At 41.7% G+C, this 19235-nt stretch overlaps 1 protein-coding gene across 1 annotated transcript in view; it reads right to left on the reverse strand.

The window, feature by feature from the left end:
* The window catches only part of KIFAP3 (kinesin associated protein 3), a 69447-nt gene extending 54115 nt beyond the window's left edge, over positions 1-15332 (reverse strand). Inside the window, exons 1-10 of the mRNA XM_069862736.1 lie at positions 15246-15332; positions 10217-10348; positions 8836-8990; positions 7596-7651; positions 6975-7116; positions 5423-5522; positions 4548-4672; positions 3978-4076; positions 3137-3315; positions 622-784 (exon numbers count right to left, since the gene is read on the reverse strand). Coding sequence (XP_069718837.1) covers positions 622-784; positions 3137-3315; positions 3978-4076; positions 4548-4672; positions 5423-5522; positions 6975-7116; positions 7596-7651; positions 8836-8990; positions 10217-10348; positions 15246-15277 — 1183 coding nt within the window. The 5' untranslated portion in view covers positions 15278-15332. The remainder of the gene's footprint in view (positions 1-621; positions 785-3136; positions 3316-3977; positions 4077-4547; positions 4673-5422; positions 5523-6974; positions 7117-7595; positions 7652-8835; positions 8991-10216; positions 10349-15245) is intronic.
* Positions 15333-19235: the final 3903 nt, after the last annotated feature.

Genomic DNA, 19235 nt, shown 5'->3' on the forward strand with positions numbered 1-19235 from the left:
TTCTAAACTCTTTATTGTCTCCATGGCTTTCCCCTATGGACAACAAAATAGTTTCACTTGTATCTGAAGTACTCACATGATCTTAACACAAATTACAGACTGTCAAGCTGTAAGTCTAAAAATCAGTACTGTCTAGAGCTGAAGCTGATAAAAGGTGGAAAATGTCTGATCTCTTGAGCCGGACCATTACATAACAAGACACAGCAGGTATATCAAGCTTCACAATAAAAAATTAAAAAAAGAAGTGGTATCTCCACGAAGTGGTATCTCTGTGAAGTTGCTGGCTATTTTTCCTGGATAATCCCTGAAAATTGCAACTCTCTCCCATGTGTCAGCTCCCACGGTTTTCAGGTAACTATCAAAGCTATTTTTAAAGGCCAGAAGATTCAGTAAACGTTTTAAGAAAAACCTAGGCATAAATCTGCTGGGAACCCCATTATTTTAAACTTCCATTTAAACCTGCATTTGAAAAGATGATTTGAATGATAGAAGACTGGGATTAGTAAGGTCCTTTGGCAAAGAGAAGAGTGATGTCATAACTTCTAGGCACACTATATCATGACGGAAACAGCTTCACTGTCCCCCCTTGAAATGTCTGTGTGAGAACAAAAGAAAACATACCTAGGAGGGCAGTCAGTTTAGGAAGCAGACCAACTTGTACCATTTTATTCCTCAGGCCTGTGTCAAAGGAGAGATTTAGTAAGAGTCGAAGAGTGATGTTCAGCAGGTCTTCATGTTCACAGGGTACCATTTTCACAAGTTTTTCAACAATATCCATTTCAACCTGTATATCAAGAAAAAGAAAAATCCATAATCCATCCAAATTTAGCTTTGTCTTTAATGTAAAATTCCTCTCAGTGTTCAATGCATTCACATGCACACGTATGCAAATACATATCCAATCTGTACCCATATGACTGTCAATGCATTCTCATCTGAAGCAGCTTCACGTCTTTGCGGTTCAAGTCTTCTAATTTGGGTTACTGGGTAATGCTGATTAAAACTTTTTGAATGGAACAGTTCAGATGTCTTGAAAATATTCCTCACAGTTGGAATACTGCAAGAATGTGGTCAAGACATCACTTACAAGACTAGACAGACGGGAGGGAACTCATTTAAACTTAAACACAAGCAATCCTGGAGCAACTGACATCAGAGTCAAAGAGATACCCAACCAAGAAAGGCGGAAAATTGGCATCCAAAAAGCATGTGAGATCTTTCATCATGAATTTCAAATGAACCCCTAGACAGAACTTTGCATGTGCTCTCAGAAGACTCATGCTGTCCTGTTCGTTCATTTAATAAAAGCATGAAAGTCATCTTGAAACATGTATCACTTCCAAATTAAAAACCGGAGTCCAGGAACTGAAAAGTGGTATCAATTCCTGAGATCAAGTTCACTTTACCAGCCAGAGAAGACATCTGAGCATTGACTGGCAAGACTTCAGAAAGGTTTTATTATATATTAAGAAATATTTCTCTGCTTTTATTTGACATAATCTTTGAAAAGCATTCATTTCTTGCTTCCCAGAACCTCCTTTGGCCAGAAGGAGGCACACAAAATTACTTTGCATTATTCTAACTTTTGGATGTATGTAGCTAGCCTTCCAGTTATAAATACATATAGAATGAATACTAAGAAAAGAAACTACTGCTCTCCCCACACGACATGGTGCAATTATCAAACAACTGACTGGATACTTTTGATCAAAAACAATCAGATAGCAAGAATTCCTACTTCATTGCTTTCAATTTAATATGGTTCTTAAATGCCAAAGGAAAGAATGTGCTATAAATATACGTGGACTATTCAGTTTTACTTAGAACCTGGCATTACACAACTAAACTTGCTCCGTTTTGCCTTCAACATCTTTGTGCTATTACCAGATATAAACATTAGAACACTTCATTGGTAGCTTTCCTTAAGAATACTGTGGAGGGAAAAGTATCATTGTTATTTGTGGCAAGAAATGCTTAAACAGACAGCTGACCTGAAGTATACAAACTGAAAGTCCTTTCAAAACTGTTAAAACACTCTGCAATAAAGTAACTTCAACAATTTTGTTTCATTTGTCTTCCCACTAAATCAAATGGAATGCAGGAAGTGTGCCAGCAAATCAGTGGGCTGGAGAGCTAATCCTTATTTTCCTAACAAAGTCCTTCAGGGCACTACACAAGTATAAACTAAATCAATGACCAGTCACCTGGAAAACAGTTTACATTCCCCTAAATGCCTGGTATCTGACTTGTTAAGAAACAGGATACCCATATATAAATAAGGGCGATACCTCTTGTGTGTTGTCTTCAGTGCACACGCATGGGAGTGAATATACCAGTAATGACAATGCAATCAGGCTTCTATTGCATTTACACAGATCTATTCATCTCACAACCAAATTGTAACGTTAATCTCAGATTACATCTTGGATAAAAAGAAAAAAACACCCTATCACTTTCTTCTAACAAACTGTCAGAAAGGCACAGAAGTGAAGGCATGTATCTACAAAAAGCCACTGGGAAATCAGTAAAGGAGATACTCGGCTACAGCTTAAAGTCACAAAAAAAAATATGCTACAATTACAGGAGTTTGAGACTTCACCTAAAAAATGGTTAGGAAGAATAACACTGCCTTCAGTGGCAGAGGCATGCTGCTACTGGCAGCATGAAAGAACAGCTGAGAGTATCCTTCGAAGACCAAGCAAACCCACAAAATAAGTAAATTAACCTAGTCTAGCAAACTGCCAAAGGGTATCTACACCTCGTTCCAAGACCACACATGGCAAGGACAATAATACATTGTCAAAAGAGACTAGTTTGGGGTAAGGGCCATGGGCATCTCCAGAAGTGAGAGTATCACAAGACTGCAACACAGACTTCAAAATTTGGAACTTCACATGCTGTATTTTGAGGCAGCTTCACATTTTGGGATGACAGTTCTTCAAATATTTTTGCAGTGTGTTACATCTGGATGTTGTACTTTTTTCCTTTTACACATTTTACTAGCAACAAACGACAATAACCAGTGCTGCAAGTACTTAGGGTGGGAACAAAGATGTCTCCCTTCTCCCCTCCAAAACCACAAAGTTTTCTGAGTCCATACCTTTCCCACATTGCAGCAGAGTGCTATGAGCCTTACCATATCATTTTTGTTCTCCATAAAAATACTGAGTTTCTTCAAGAAAGATACAACCAGAATAAGCAGCTCAAAATTATCACGGTCCAGTGCTTTCACTAACATATGGACAATGTTCTTGTTTCTCATCTTCAGCTCAGTGCGAGTATCCTCAGCCAGATTTAGGAGCAGGTAAAGTGCAACTAACAAAGTCCAAAACAAATCACAGATCAAGAACAACAGAAATAAAAAAGTCTATATATACATTAAGTACCTAAGACAAGACTTTCAGAAGCATTCTGCTCTCTACCCAATGCATCTTGAAGTAAACCGACCATGAACGCTTTTCATTCTTGTTTAGAAAGCTTTAAGAAGATTGAGTCTAATAGTGGATTTGGGAAAAAAACCCCAACAAAACAGCACAAATCCAGGTACCTGTGGTCACTAGAAGCTTTTCAGATTTTCTTTTCTTCCAATTCCAACAGGAACCCTTCCCAGGAAAGTTTTGACATTCAGATCATTTCAGTCTAGCATTAAGTGTATTTTAGAACAAAAACTAAAACAGAATGAAACCTGTTCAACTTGAGTCAGATACAGACTAAGTTAAAAAAAAGCAAATCAAACATACAAAGCCAAAATATCCAACTCCTCCTAAACCAACACCACGAGCAAAGAAAATTTAAGTAGATCACTTCTGCTGTTTGTCCTCTAAGACTGACAAATCACTTTAAAAATTGTTAACATATTTCCGTATTCATCCACACACTAAGTACATTTAAGACATCCTGGTTATAACAAGGATCCAACAGAATCATCCACTCACGTTCACCCAACAAGGAAATAATTTGCTATTTGGATCTGGTACCTCTGAGTAGCTGTTCCTGCTTGACAACCAGCCCTTGATATTTCTTATAAGTTTTATCATAGTCCTTTTTCAGGGTTTGATTTTCAGGATCTTCATCAAGTAAATTGCAGAAGTTAAGGAGTTCAGATACAAGTTATACAGTCTAGAAGACTACCGTCCTCGAAGGTATTATTCAATCCCTAGTAAAAAGCAAGATATATACTGGACAGCCAGTGGGAAGATACTACCTCAGCAACAGCTTGCTACACCTGTAATCTACAGCATGATTATTTTCTCCTTCTAGTCTTGGATGTATTACGTCCTAATAGTCAGCAAAAGCGTTCCTAAGACATGCTGCTGGTAAAATAAAACCTTTTTCTCTTGTGTTGTTTTAGTAACTGCAATTTAATCTATCCAGCAACCCAAATTTGTCACTCTTAGTCTTTTTCATACCTGCAATTATATTTTGCACTTTCTAGTGAATTCTACTGCTTTCACAGAAGTTGCTGCGTGCACATCTTATATAACTCAACAACAGCTATAGAGACAAATTAGGAGACATCAAGCTGCTCCAGCATATCAAAAGGATATCAGCTTTCTTCTTTTTAGCAAGTTCTTCCTGCCAAAGCTCATGTCTCTTCAGCTCATGGTCTATGATATTCATACACAGAGCTCCAATTTTGTAATGTGTGATTATTCCGTGAAATTGAGAAAAACTACATTGAAGAAAAAACACCTGTGAGGAAAAAAATAAACGCAAACAACCCCAAATCTGTTTTGATTTCTATGGGAGCAATGTCCCACCACTGCACCACATGAAGTATTAAAAAAAGGTATTTATTCTGCACCGTATTATAACACTTCTCTATTGGAAAACTATTTCAAAACAAGAACAATTCCCAAAAGCATGAATACTTTTTTCCAAACTTGTAGAAGTACACACAACAGTGTGTTGTTCCAAGTCAAAATAAAAACACATTCCAATTTTCATGTGTAAAGGAAAATCTTTTCCAATCAGCCCTGCTTTTCATATTATAAGTGCTTTAGGGAACCCTCTGTTCACCAGAAATATAAGAGGTCTAAAATAAAGTTGCAATGCAAATTACATTTGAATTACTTCTAGGCAGGGTATTCTTAAACACTGGCATATCTAAATAGGAGCAAGCACTCCAGTCGTGAGCACCATTTCTTCCCTGAAGGAACGCTAAGGGAAATAAAATGTGGCACCTCAGCCTACAAGCTATGGGTTATAATCCTTACTAGTTTCTTCCCAGCTCTACTACACACTGCCTCACCATGGGGGTTCTTTTTGTGTCTCATTTTTGTCACTTATAACAAATGTGTTTGTCTCAGCAAATTTTTTTTCCTGTTTCAGTAAGGTTTTGTAGTGCAGTGCAAAAAGAATGAAAAGCCACTAAGCAGAGAGAAGTTCCTTACGTCTGTATACAAAGGAACTCTACACTTACCTTGAAAAGCAGAAGAAAATATAAATTATATTGGTAGCAAGTTCCACACTTTGTTTCCAGTCCTCCCTCAGCACTCTAGCCAACGCACCCAGGGCAGTTTCTAAAGTGAAACAAGATTTAGATGAGTATCAGCATTTCACCTCCCTCCTTTTGCCCAGTGAGACTTGAAATCTGCATGCACCTTATTCTACCTCTATCAATTTTCTCATGGAAGATTTCCAGGTGTCTCACTCTGGCATGTAACACTGCTCACAAGTTCTGTTTGGAGATGGTACTCAAATAGAGTACCCCAGGTGGGTCATCAGTCACAAACCCCAAGAAGAGGTGACATGGAAGGAAACTGCAACCAAACATTTAAAAGTACCACTAATCTTAATATCTTCTGGTGGCCTCTGCTATCTGTATGTTCCATACTACACAGTGGCCCCTACCTAAAACACCAACACATTCACCTCCAAATCCCCTTTACATACTACTTTGACAACTACTGTTTTCCAACCATTTCTATTTATTTTGTTTCCCCTCTAGCAACTCTGTATTATTTAATAATTGTTTTATATTTATTCTTGTCATACTTCAGCTTACTTTTGGTCTCACTTAATTCTCTATTCACTTTCCCCTGTCTAGACCCTCTTCACATACACCATGACCACAATGAGAAAAGCAGCATTTTGAAGGCTTCCCATTCCCCTCCCTTCACAATTCTTAAAACAAGCTTGTTTGCTGATGTGGCAGGATGGGTAGAGTACACACTGAATTAATCACTTACGTAAGGAATGTAGGGGTGTAAAAGGGAAAGGGAGCAAGGAAAAAAATTACTACATTAACAAGACAAAACCTACCATCAGACTGGTGGTTTGGTTTGGTCTTGTCCAAGACCTTTACAGACTATAAGGTCATTTTTTCCACACAAGAGAAGGGACAATGGGCAGTGAGAATGTATATAAATGCACATGCAAGTATTAATGAACAAACAGTATTCCACACTGACGTGGCTCTCAAAACTCACATGACGCAGCACATACATAAGCAGAAACAAAATGACAGCAATGTGAGCATCATATCATGCATTCTGATATAATTTTTAAATTAATCCATAAGCAAATAGAGTATGGGGTGCTAGTTACATACTTCATCCACATGCATCCACATTTACTTTATGGATTCCCTTGGAAACTGGCCACCTATACTTATGTCAGTCTGCAAATCCCATTTTCAAAGCAAGTTTCCTGATCTTCAGGATAAAACTGAATTCTCTTGTTTCCGTAGGCAATGCCAAGTGAAGTTAATTTTGCATCTAAATAACTAGGATAAGAAAAAACAGCTGAAGCCTACTGAGGCCAGGAGATTTCTGTGTTAGGCCCACCTAAGGAGAGCCTAAGAAGCATTTATTTGTAAAGAGATCCACCTGGGCTTTGATAGCCAGCTATGACAGCCATGCATTGAGAAACCACACCTACCAAACTACAGAAAATCGCAAATTAAAAGTGAACTGCTTTGCCCTTGAGAAGAAAGCACCACATATAAACAGCACAACATTAAAAGAAGTTACCATTGACAAGGAGTTCTTCCAAATTATCAGGATTCCTAGCCAGCTGCAGGATGAGGGCAGAGCCACGCACTTTGTCAGGAATGTCCTCATACAGTAGCTCAATGTACTCATCCGTGTCATTGATATTGGCAACTTCATCAATCTGAAAGCAGGCATAAGCAGGGGTTTCACAGAGAGAGATGTCAATTCAAGACAACCAGTCATGACATTATTCAATTGCAAGACAAAAGAGTGCACAGCTTTAAGATCTTACGAAAAAATAAAATACAAGGAAAAAAAACATCAACACATGAGAACGACTGCCAATGAACAACAGGGAATCTGAGAAGATTTAATTACAAAAAACAAAGGATGCTCAGACATGACTCCCTGTCTCCTGTCCTATGTTCCAGACCTCACTTGCTGTCCTGCCTTGTGCTATAGTTGGAGGGGGAAATATGCAAGTCAAATATTTTACCCTTTATGGAGATGATTTTTTTTATTCCATTGTGCAGTATTTCCAAACCAAGGTCTTTTTTTAAAAAGCAAGAGGCCAGAACTCAGCATTTCCTCTCCTACCCTTCTTTACATAACCACTTTAATAGTAAATGGGGTTTGCATTTCTTTGACTCCAATGTTTACCTCCATTCCTTCAAATGGGGATGGATCTTTGGGCTTAGTGGTTTTCTCTTTCTTTTCTATAAAGAAACAGACATGGTTGCAGTTAGATTATGCATAGTCACAAACAAAAAAACATATCCAGTATTCTCATAGTAGTAAGCATTCTGCTTAAATCAAAGCCAAAGTCCTTTTGTGTCCAGCTGACCTGTTAGACTAACACACCTAAGGTATGTCAGGTGTCTGAAGCTGAACAGCTACAGGGAACAAAATAAACCCCAAGATGCATTTTGACCCCTCCGCCTAAATCATCAGTTGCAGCCCACTCAGCTGGGGAGACAGAGAGTAATAAACCTTAGTGCAAGCCCAGACTGACAAAACTCACTTCCACAGTAAGACACCTTAGCAGCTTTGATCTTGCTTGTACACTGTGATGAAGCTGCCCTGTGATGTACCAAGACACACATATACAGAATAAAAGAGGGTGAAACACCCAATGCAATCACAATCAAAGCATACAAATAATATCAATCTTTATTTTAAACCCAACCCATTAAGATAAGAACCCAACTTGAGAACAAATGTTACCATTTTATGATTGCAAGAAATCTTCCTAACCACAGGGTAATACAGGATCAGATGTTAAATATGAAATTGGCCCGTAAGCAGAAAGTTTAAGATGAACTTAAGACATAAACAGGACTTCCGAAACACCTTGGCATCTGAGCAGACAATTACTGTTGTCAGTAACTTCTTCACCAGGAACTTAAAATGACAAGCTGTCTGCTATGCTGTACCAAAGCTTGTCAGGCTCTGAAACTTCTCACTCTGCTTCACAGATAGTGCAAATTCAGCCTAGGAACACTATCTACCCTTGCAACAGGTGATGACAGAGACCTTTCTAGTCTTTTGAGGCCACTGCAAGTGCAGAAGTAATATGAAGAGGCTGCACCAAATAGGGGAATCTGTACCTCTGAAGTCCTGCTAAAGCACAAGGCAGCCAGTAAGAAGCATCGATGCTAAGTTTAATTGGCAACAAAAAGAAACTTTGGCTGTTAAAGCAATAATTCCCCCTCCCCTGACCTCACTCCAAGATTGCAATTTTTTCCAAGCATGATTTATCTACACACCTTCCTTGCTCCCATTACCTCCAGAGAACCCGTACATCAAGCAAGTTAGAATCTCAGCTAGGAAAACCTCAGACAGCAGTTGTTCAGTGCTGAAGAACTCCATTCCCAAGCTTCTTTGATCCTGTATTATTTACCTTTTCCTGCTGCGGCATCTCTGCGATTCTGTAGGTAGTACAACAGCTGTTCTACTTCACCAAGTTTAGAGGGGTGAATAAGCTTGCATTCTTCAACCACTTTTTGAGCCAGGGAAGCAATATCTGTATTTGCATTAAGACTCTTCAGCCGAATGCTGGAAGACAGAGAGACCACATGTCAGTGTTTAAATTTATATCTTCAGCCCTTTGATTTATGTTTATGCGGCCGTGACTTCCTCAAAGCAGAAATGATCCCAATAGCCCCAATGTCTGTGCCATGCTTACAAAGGTAATATCAGAGCAGTGGCTCTGTGCAACTCCAAATGTTAAGTAACTGCCAAACAGATTTGATAGAGCAGCAACACTAAAAGCAGCTGCATGAACCTTATAACCATCTTGGGCACAGCAACCAGTAATTTATTTGCAATACCTCCACAAAAAGAAACGTGCACGACTGTAAAGCAGTCTAGCACAAAAAGAAAAAAACTCAAACAAAATGAGAAACTACTGTGGGTGCTGACTACACAGGGAGGCTCTTTTGCAGTGCCTGCAGATGCAGCATCAGGAGTCACCCATTGTTCTGGCACCCAGATGCACAAGCAACAAGCAGTAAGAAATCTCTGTGGGCATTAACAACAGGATGGATCAAAAAAGAATCCCACCACGTTGCAGGTGCCAGTTATGTTCATTCATCTGAAGACAGATGAATATTTCTGATGTCTTCAAAAAATTGAGACAATTCAAGGATTCTCTTTTGGTTACTCAATTACTCTTCCTATATGCACTCGCACATGTAGAAGCCACTTCAGCTCAAATTCTCAAGAAGACTTCAGTACAGAGATAAAACAAACCTAGGAAAGGTCCAAACTTGCAGCTTGGAAACTGAAGTCATGAGAGTTCTCTGGACCTATATCCAATGGGGAGTGTTTTAATCCTCTTAAAAGAAAAATACCAGGCAAAGCTAAATTGCAAATACTGTAGTGAAATCAGCACCAGGGGTGACAGATCAAAACAACAGGTGACTCAACAAACAGAGCATAAGGGCTGTCAGAAGGTTCAATAGTATAATTTCTCCAACACTGACCATTACTTCACTTCTCTCTGCCTCAAGTTCCCATCACATAAAACAGGAACAACCATTTTTCTTTACAAAACACTTTAAAGTCCATAGATGAAGTGCAGTTTACAACACGTGTTTCAGATGTTAACTCTCCTAGACACATGTTACTTCCTGGGTTCTAAGCCCTCCGCTGATCTAGTACTAAGTTTTATAAAGATTAGAACATATTATTTTTCCTTAAAGGCCATTGATGCTTTGAGTTACTGAATTAATGACTTTATGAAAAACACAAAAAGCTATCAGAACTTGCTTTGATCTTACATTTTCTGACATTCTTTGCGCTCCCCCAGCATGAGGTGGCCCGACTCTCCCAGAATTGTTGCTTCCACTTCATAGTGGACAATGAGGGCTTTCTCAGATGGATGCACATCTATGTTGCCTCCTTTTACCTTCCTGCCATGAAGAAAAATATAATGAATTATTGATTAAATTAAAAGCTAAGAACACAGATCAGTAACAATGACCTCTGCTATTCAGATCCTAAACCCAAGCATTGCCCTTCTTCCACGCTTTATTTCACTTCAAGCAGCTGTACCAATGCTTAGGGTTAGTGGCATATTCTCCACTGTTACCTCTAGTACTTACAGAGACACCCACGCCATTGGTCAAACCTTAGTCAGAGAAGTCAAGTAAGGAAGAAACAGGATAAAATTTTGATTTCTAATTCTCCCAGCTCTCTTAAGGAACTACAGCAGGAAAAAGATGCATTTCATACAGAAGGTGATTTCCTCAGCTGATCCCCTGTTACATTATCAGTATTGAGAAATCTGCTAACAGCATTGATCTAATGCAGTCATTTCCAAATTAAAATTTTTCCTCAAAGACTCTCTTGGCTAAATCTTAACAGTTCAAAATCTACCAAGAATGAGCTACAACTTATCTGCATTTTGAACTGCTCTTTCCTGAAGCACAAACCTCTTTGCTACTGTTCTTCATCTCATTGTGTCTATTGCCAAGCTGGGAGATGACCAGATCAACAGCTGCTATCAACAGGTATAATAAATCAAGCACGTCTACTCATTTTTACTACAGCTACAGATATTTTAGAAAAGCGTTCTCCAGGAAAGCACTCCGGTACGTCACTGCCAAAAGGGCGTGTTCTGATCTCTCCTCTTTTGTGCTAGCAGCTCTGTGTCCATACAGAACTACAAGGGGCACGAGGACAGGCCATGAAGATGCATCTCATTTCTGTTTTCAAGTTATGGCAGAATCTCATGCAATGAACAGTTACACAGTTCTGTCTCTAGTGGTAGAGCTGACACTTGCTCCTTTTCTCCTCAGCACTGCCAGTACAGGATGTACAGTCAGGCCATAAACCAGGCCGCTGAAACACTGCAGATTAAAAACAACTCCCTAATGTGGGTTTGGGTTTTGGTATGTAGGTGGTTTGTTTATTTTGGAGTAGTGTTTGGGTGTTGGGTTTTTTTAGACAAGTCATGTCAATAAACAGATTTACAGGTGATCTTACCAGCATATATGAGAGAGCAGCTAGCTAATGGCATTGTGTCAATTAGGATCAAGGAAAACTACTTCAGCTTCGCAGAGCTGGAAATGTTAGCAAATCCATATGCGGCCTTCAGTGTAATCACTCTCTTCAGAAAACATTTGGAATGTGTGCCTCCATCTACCCAGCTACTATGGTGGCTGTTTTCCCTTCTGCAGAATACGACTGAAAAAAATACCTTTTTCTTGAGATCTATGCTGGTGAAAAAAACCCACAAACCACAGGAAAGGTCTTCCATGGGAAATGAAGAGTCAAGTTCAGCTACCAGCCTTACAAAGACATACAGCCACAGGGCAAACAAATATAATTCATTGCTAAAAAGCAGCATCCTCCTTGATGAGATTGTAGCAGAAGTTATGATCTATCACTTAAGATTCTTCAGAAGATACTCGTGTTTTCTCCTTTAACAGTACGTGGAAGCAGATGCTTCATTACAGCATTGTTCTTACAAGGTCCAGCCTTGCAGGGCAGAAAACTTATAGCAAATCTATTTCAAAAGAAAGCAGCTCTCACTCCTCCCCTCCAAATATATTTTCCTCACACTCAGACCTACAAGGAGATCCCAACTGCAAACCCTCCTCCTGACAGTCAAACCTCCGAAGTGACAGATTGGCAATATTTACAGATAAAAAGAAAAGGACAGGTGGGGGACAAATAGGCTTGAAGGAGCTGGGTATAGTTTTACAAGAACTAAGCTGAACTAACAACTCATCATTGCCAAAAGGATTAGATCTTCCCATGTTTTCTCTGCTCCTGGCAATCACTTTGGTTCAGCGTGAGGGCTTGTCAAATACTTTCACAGCCAATTCCACCAATCCAACAGAAAACTCTTCATGTTTTGGGCAGAGAGTTTTACAATATATTAAGGAATTAAAGTGCTCTACAGAAAGGGAATAACACTTCCTATCTATGAGCAGGAATAAAGAGGAAGGAGTGAGACTTCCTCCTTTTGGCAGCAGTAAACTACCGAGGAGCTTAGTGACCAGCAAATCCTAAGCCTAAAACTGCTTAAACACCTTTAGCATTTCCCATGTTTAATTTTTTCCTTAAGAGGGACAGATGGGTAAGCCGAAGAACTTACTGCTGCAGGGATTTTTTCTGCACTCTCACACTGATAACCACCCCCATTTCTTGAGCTATTTCCTTGTTAATGGAGTCACAAATCAATTCACATTCAAGTTCCCCCTCTGAAAAAAGTCTTACTTATTGAACTGCTTGAACACCTACAGTAAAATGCACTACCCAGACACTAAAATTGTCTTCCATTTGTAAACCACTGCACTCAGACTGCTAGCATCAAAAACACCCCTCTCCTATACTTAGAGAAAAACATCTCCCCTCACCCTCCCAATCAATAAACATAACTTCATTGATTTTTCTATCTATGTTTATAAGCATCTAATCACTTCATAAAACATTTAAAAATACAGACATTCTTAGAACTGGTATAAGCAGCAATGCACTGGGGAGCTCTCCCATGCATCAGCCCGTCCTTTCACTTCACTGCCTGCCTTGTCAACAAGAATCCTTCTCGATTGAAGGTCTAAAAGAGGAAGGCCTTTTCTGTAGACAAAAGCTGTGCCAGCTGAGCTCACATAACCAAAGCTGCTGTGTGAATGCCCTTTATTAACTAATTCCTTTGGGGAGAAAAAGCAAAAGCAAACTATCCTAATCACAAGTGGCACAAATTGTGCACGTGTATAAAGCTGAAAATCCAATAACAAATCCCAGCAAATCAAACTTGGTGGGAGGGGCACTGCTCATGGGGGATGACAAAGGGAAATAGGGACCAAAGGAGTACCGGACATGCACACAAGCCTTGTCATGTTAAACAGCAAAGAGGAGGGGGTTTGATCTGTGCTTCCGAAAAGAGAAAACTATACTTGCTGCAAGGGTGACAACAAAAATAAAGGTTCCTCCAAGATCACATAAGACAGCACAAACAGAACATGCAAAGATAAAAACAGGCACTTCTCTGAAGTTACAGCTGTTTATTTCATTATATGCAGCCATTTAAGTTTTACCTGTTAGCATATTTATTTGACAGAACTAATGTTCAAAGATTTTCCAGATTTTTTTCCCCACTGTTTCTAATTATGGCTTTTATTTAATACATGACACACAGAGTGGGAGGGGTAAACATAACCCAGAAAGCCTAAACAGCAAGTTCTGCAAATGCAGGAAAAAGAGGTCAGGAACTCCACAGAATTCAAGATGTGATGGACAAAATAATAAAATCACCTGCATGGTAGAGGAAAAGTGAAACTGTTCACATATCAAAACTTAACAGAGGCTCAGATGGGATTGCTCGCACTTTTGCTCTGAAACAACTGATGGAGATCAAATAATTGCCCACTCGGACACTATTCTTCAGGCTGACTGGTCTCACTGCCAAACAGGCAGATAAAGGCATCATTCATTCATCACATTCTTAACATCAAATCCAGATAATCCACTTTACGCACCATGGTTACCTCTCAGGATCACTGCTCCACCTGCTATCCTTTCCTATCAAAACCTACCCTCAACACTCCTCCAGCAATGCTCATCTCACCCTTCTATCCCTCACCACCCTGTCCCATCCTTCCTCCCCTTTTACATAGGCTTAGACCACAGATCACTTCTCACAACACTCATCATTTACCATCCTAACTCCCAACCCACTCCATTCATTCCACCACAGCCATCCCTAAAACAGCAAATCCCTTCAAACTACCACCTTCCCCTACCAGTTACCACCAGTGTGCCACCCATCCCATCTCTCAGCCTACCCTAAATCCACCTCAATCTCAACTCACCACTAATCCAGGCCCCCAGGTCCCATTTAAGTCTACTGCCCACCAGACTACGGAGCCACCTCAAACAAACTGATCTCCCCTTCCCAAACCACTCACCTCAAAGCCTCTCATCCGCCTCCCCAGTCACACACACCACAATCTCCAGCCGCTTCCCAAACCAGTCCCTCTTCAACCCCAATCCCTTCACCCACCCCATTATCTCCCCTCTCAAAACCGTTCTCGCCTCCCCACCCATAACTGCCCATCCATCCCCATACCAGCCCCCACCAGAGCATCCACCACCCCTGTCCCACACCCCATCACCCTCCCACCCCCTCCTTGTCCCCGTACTCGCCACCACAGGCTGAAATGCCTCAGACCCACACCTCATCACCCCCCTCAACCTCTCCTTGCTCCCTCACTCCCCACCACAGCATCCAAAGCCTCGTCCCACCCCCACCAACCACACCCCCTCTTCGGCCCATCAGCCCCCATCAGAAGCTGAAACGCCTGAGCTTCACACCCCATCACCACCCCAACCCCTCCTTGCTTCGTCACTCCCCATCACAGCATCCACCACCTCGGCCCCACACTCCATCAGCCCACAACCCTTCTTTTGTCCCCTCACCCCCCCCAGTCCCACCCCCCATCACCCCCCACCCCCTCCTTGCCCCATCAGCCCCCACCACAGGCTGAAACGCCTTAGCCCCGCACCCCATCACACCCCCAAACCCTCCCTGAACCCTCATTCCCCACCACAGCACCCACCGCCTCAGCCCCACACCCCACAACCCTTCTTTTGTCCCCTCAGCCCCACACCCCATCACCCCTCAACCCCCCCCTTTGCCACCTCCAACAAGGCATCCACTGCCTCACCGCCCCCCTCAGCCCTCGCCACAGGCCTCAGCCCCACAGCCCCTACCCGCCCCCCCCACAGCCCACACCCACCGCCCCCCCACGACGCCAGGCCGCCCCGCCGGCCCCAGCCCAGCCCCTCCAGCCCCGGTACCTCTTGAGGAACCGGGCATCCTCGCCCTGCATGGCGGCCCGGGAGGGAGGGGAGGCCCGGGCGGCGCGGCGTTACCAGGGAGAGCGGCGCCCCGCCCGCGCGCCCACTGCGCATGCGCGGGAGCGGCCGCGCAGCCCGCTGCGACCGCGGCCGGGAGGGCACCGCGCCCCCTGCAGGCGGGGAGAGGCGCTGCCCCGCGGCCCCGCTGCGCCCCCTGCAGGCGGGGTGGGAGGCGCTGTCCCCGCGGCGCCCCCTGCAGGCGGGGTGGGAGGCGCTGTCCCTGCGGCGCCCCCTGCAGGCAGGGGGGGAGGCGCTGTCCCCGCGGCGCCAACACCAGAAACGCCAGCAAATAAGACTCATTAAGACTCATTAAGACTCATTTTGGAGTTTTAGAAAACAAGCGTCCTTTATCAGGCCTGGGCAACACGCAGGAGTGATGCCCATCCATTGTGTGCAGCCAGTCGACAGCCGAGGACAGAACACGTTTCCCACTTACACGTTTGTGTATCAATTTCCCCAGAGATCTTGTGCATCTTCTGTCACTTTCCAAGGTCTAATTTTAATGTTATTATGAACTTCACAACAGTCAAAACTTCTGCTCATGTTGAGGTTTGGCTCTGGCTCTGCTTGACCTTGCATTTCATAGAATCATAGAATCATAGAATCATAGAATCATAGAATAACCAGGTTGGAAGAGACCCACCGGATCATCGAGTCCAACCATTCCCATCAATCACTAACCCATGTCCCTCAGCACCTCGTCCACCCGTCCCTTAAACCCCTCCAGGGAAGGGGACTCAGCCCCCTCCCTGGGCAGCCTCTGCCAGTGCCCAGTGACCCTTTCTGGGAAGAATTTTTTCCTAATGTCCAGCCTTGAGATGGGGAAACACTGAAAACAGAGGGGATGGCAGAAGGAGACACCCCTGCTGAGCACAGACCGCGCTGAACACGAGACGTTCTCACCTTCAAAGAATAAACGCCGTCTGGAAAAGCACTGAAAGATCACACGCTGTCTGAGGAACATTCTAGTTAACTTTCAAAAAATACAGTTACTTAGATGAAACTGAACTCTGCTTTAGCTCAAATAAACAACATTCTCTGTGCACTATCTCAAAGCCGGATTTTAATTTCTGCTTGCTTCTCTTTAAATTAACAAACCTTTGTTGTGCAATTTGCAGAGGCCGTTTATTTCAAGTTGTCCATACTATACCCTCCTTTTGTTTTAACAGAAAGTAGAAAAGCAAAGTGCCCAGTAAAATGTAAAGTGCTAATTTAGAGCAATGAATTTTAAAAACATTGCTAGAACATATCACTTCTGTTACTATCCTTATTTTATTTTCTATCACAGTAATGTTTTCTATTAACGACTGTCAAAAAGCAAAATGTGTATATGACTACCTGATCAGAGCAACAGTTCTTTAGTGATTTCAGCAGCTCTTTAGATAAGCATGAGCCAAACCTTAAACTCCAAAGTCATATAAATAAACAGTCTGGTGTTTCCTGAATAGTCAGTACCTGACAATCTCCATCTATTTCATGGAGAATTTTTTTTCTTTTAATGTGGTGCCACATGCCTTCAAATAAAGAATAGTTGTAGACACCTATAAAAAACAGGTCAAAGATTACAAAATGAGAATGACACAAAACAACGTGAGACCTGAAAAGTATGAGAAAGGAACTTTTATTGCAGTTAAACATGCCCCAGTGTTTGGGCTAAAACTGGTTGTTTGTCAGGGCCTGAACAGAGAGAAAACCTGCCTCAGTCTGACAGAGTCCAAACGAAAATAGCTCAGCTTTGTAGTGATTGAGCAACGAGCAGTGCCAAAATTAGATAATTTTGCCTGTCACTGGCAGCCAGTTGATGCTGGGTTTAGTAAACCACGCGGCGCAAGCACCAGAAACCTTACATTACATGGTAGATTCTTTTAAAATTAAATCGTAAAACAAATGCCGCCTGAGATCTGATTCTCCTGCCTTTCCCTTAGCTGTTGATGTCGCTTTACACAACTTTGTAGAATCATAGAATGATTTGGATTGGAAGGGATCATGAAGGTCTTCTAGTCCAACATCCCTGCAGTGAGCAGGGACATCTTCAAGTAGATCAGGTTGCTCAGAGCCCCATCCAACCTGACCTTGAATGTTGATGTGGGGCATCCACCACCTCCCAGGGCAACCTGTGCCGGTGTTTCACATCATCAGCATAAAAAATTCTTCATAATACCTAGTCTAAACCTCTCCTCTTTTAGTTTAAAATCATTATCCTTTGTCCTATTGTTACAGGCCCTATGGAAAAGTTTTTTCCCTTCTTTCTTATAAGCCTCCTTCAAGTGGGTCTCCTCGGACTCTTCTCTTCTGCAGGCTGAGCAACCCTAATTCTCTCAGCTTTTGGGGCTGTCAGCCTCATCACTCAGCTTGGTGTCACCTGCAAACTTGCTGAGGGTGCACTCAATACAATCATCCGCGTCATTGATGAAGATATTAAACACCACTGGTCCCAGAACAGACCCCTGCAGGACATACCCCTTCTATTACAGCGTTATGAGGTTTATGGCATTACCACAGAACCCTGGCGATTCCCCTCACCTGCACGCTAGAAGGAAACAGGATACACAAAGAGAAAGGCAGAGTGGTAACTGAGTTGCAGAGAGAAGACGGAAGGTACACTATTTTTTAGTTTCTCCTTTTTTGTTTTGTTTGGGTGGGTTTGGGTTTTGTTTTTGTATTGTTTTTTTTTCTTAGAGCAGTATAAGAAATACTGTTCTAAAGTCAGGTAAAGAAAAAGATTCTTTTAGTGATGGAAGCTAGAGAAGGGTTGGGAAAGAGCATGGGAACTGTTGAATAAGAAGAGAACAGCAGAGGAAATTGCATGAAGAGAACTTGGGTGAGAGAGGAGCGAAGCAGGTGGGTAAATGGAACAAGAGAAAAGACAGAACCATGGAGTGTTCTCAAGTTAAATACATGGTACAGTAAGTATAGAAGAAATGGACAACCACATTTTTGTAGAATAAGTGTAGGTGAAGAAATGAACATTTTTGCTCTTTGTTTGCATTAAAAAAGTGAAAACCCTTTATAATGTCATTGAGTAAGCACACTCGTATGCGAAACACAGAGATCTTCAATTTTGGGGGTTCTTTTCTTCAGATGCAGCCAGACATTCTTAATCAGACAGACAGAATACATTCCATGACATCAGACCAACACCTGTCTCACAGTAACTTAGTTTTATTTCCTCCTAGTGGTTCTCTTGGAATAAACCAAATTCATTATGACAGAAAAGTACTGATGCTATGCCTGATTTTGAAGTAAGAGAAGACGTTTACGTTGTCTTCAATGAGCTTTTATATGGGCCTTTGGTGTATAACTGCAGGACTACATGTTGAAAATGTCTTGGGGTCTGATTTCTTCAAAGTTTCATTGAATCCTACACAGATTTTTTTACATCATTGTGAAAAAAAATTCAAACAAAATAACCAACGTTGTTTTTTCTATAGCAAACAGAATTATTAAAATGTAGCAGATTAACTTCAGTCTTGTGCAATTAAGAGACCAAGGCAACCCTGAGATTTGTAATCTCTCCAGCAAAGATTGCATCTTCCTCTCAGGAAAAAGGAATATGTCTGGATTTCAAGGGGAAAATTTTGAATACAGATATTTTCCTAGACCCTGTAAAAATGAACTGTGCATAAAACTCCTTAAGGCCTTTTCTTAGCTAACATAAAGTGTAGCAGCCTGAAGGAATGGCTTTCAGAGAAACATTTTAAGTGATTAGACTATGCTGTTCAGTGGGAGATGAAGATGATGTTGTTTGGATGTGTTGTCACACAGAAAATAATTGAGGTATGGAGGTAATAAACCCCGGGCTTAAAAGTTTATATTGGAAGGAAGAAGTGAGACGAAGCAAAGCAAAATCTGATATGCAAAGGGAGAGTCTGGCTTGACTCTTCTGGATGAAATTAACCTTGGGACACAGATCAAGGTGATTCTTGAATC

This window comes from Phaenicophaeus curvirostris, chromosome 8 (assembly GCF_032191515.1).
Source record: "Phaenicophaeus curvirostris isolate KB17595 chromosome 8, BPBGC_Pcur_1.0, whole genome shotgun sequence".
Taxonomy (NCBI): domain Eukaryota; kingdom Metazoa; phylum Chordata; class Aves; order Cuculiformes; family Cuculidae; genus Phaenicophaeus; species Phaenicophaeus curvirostris.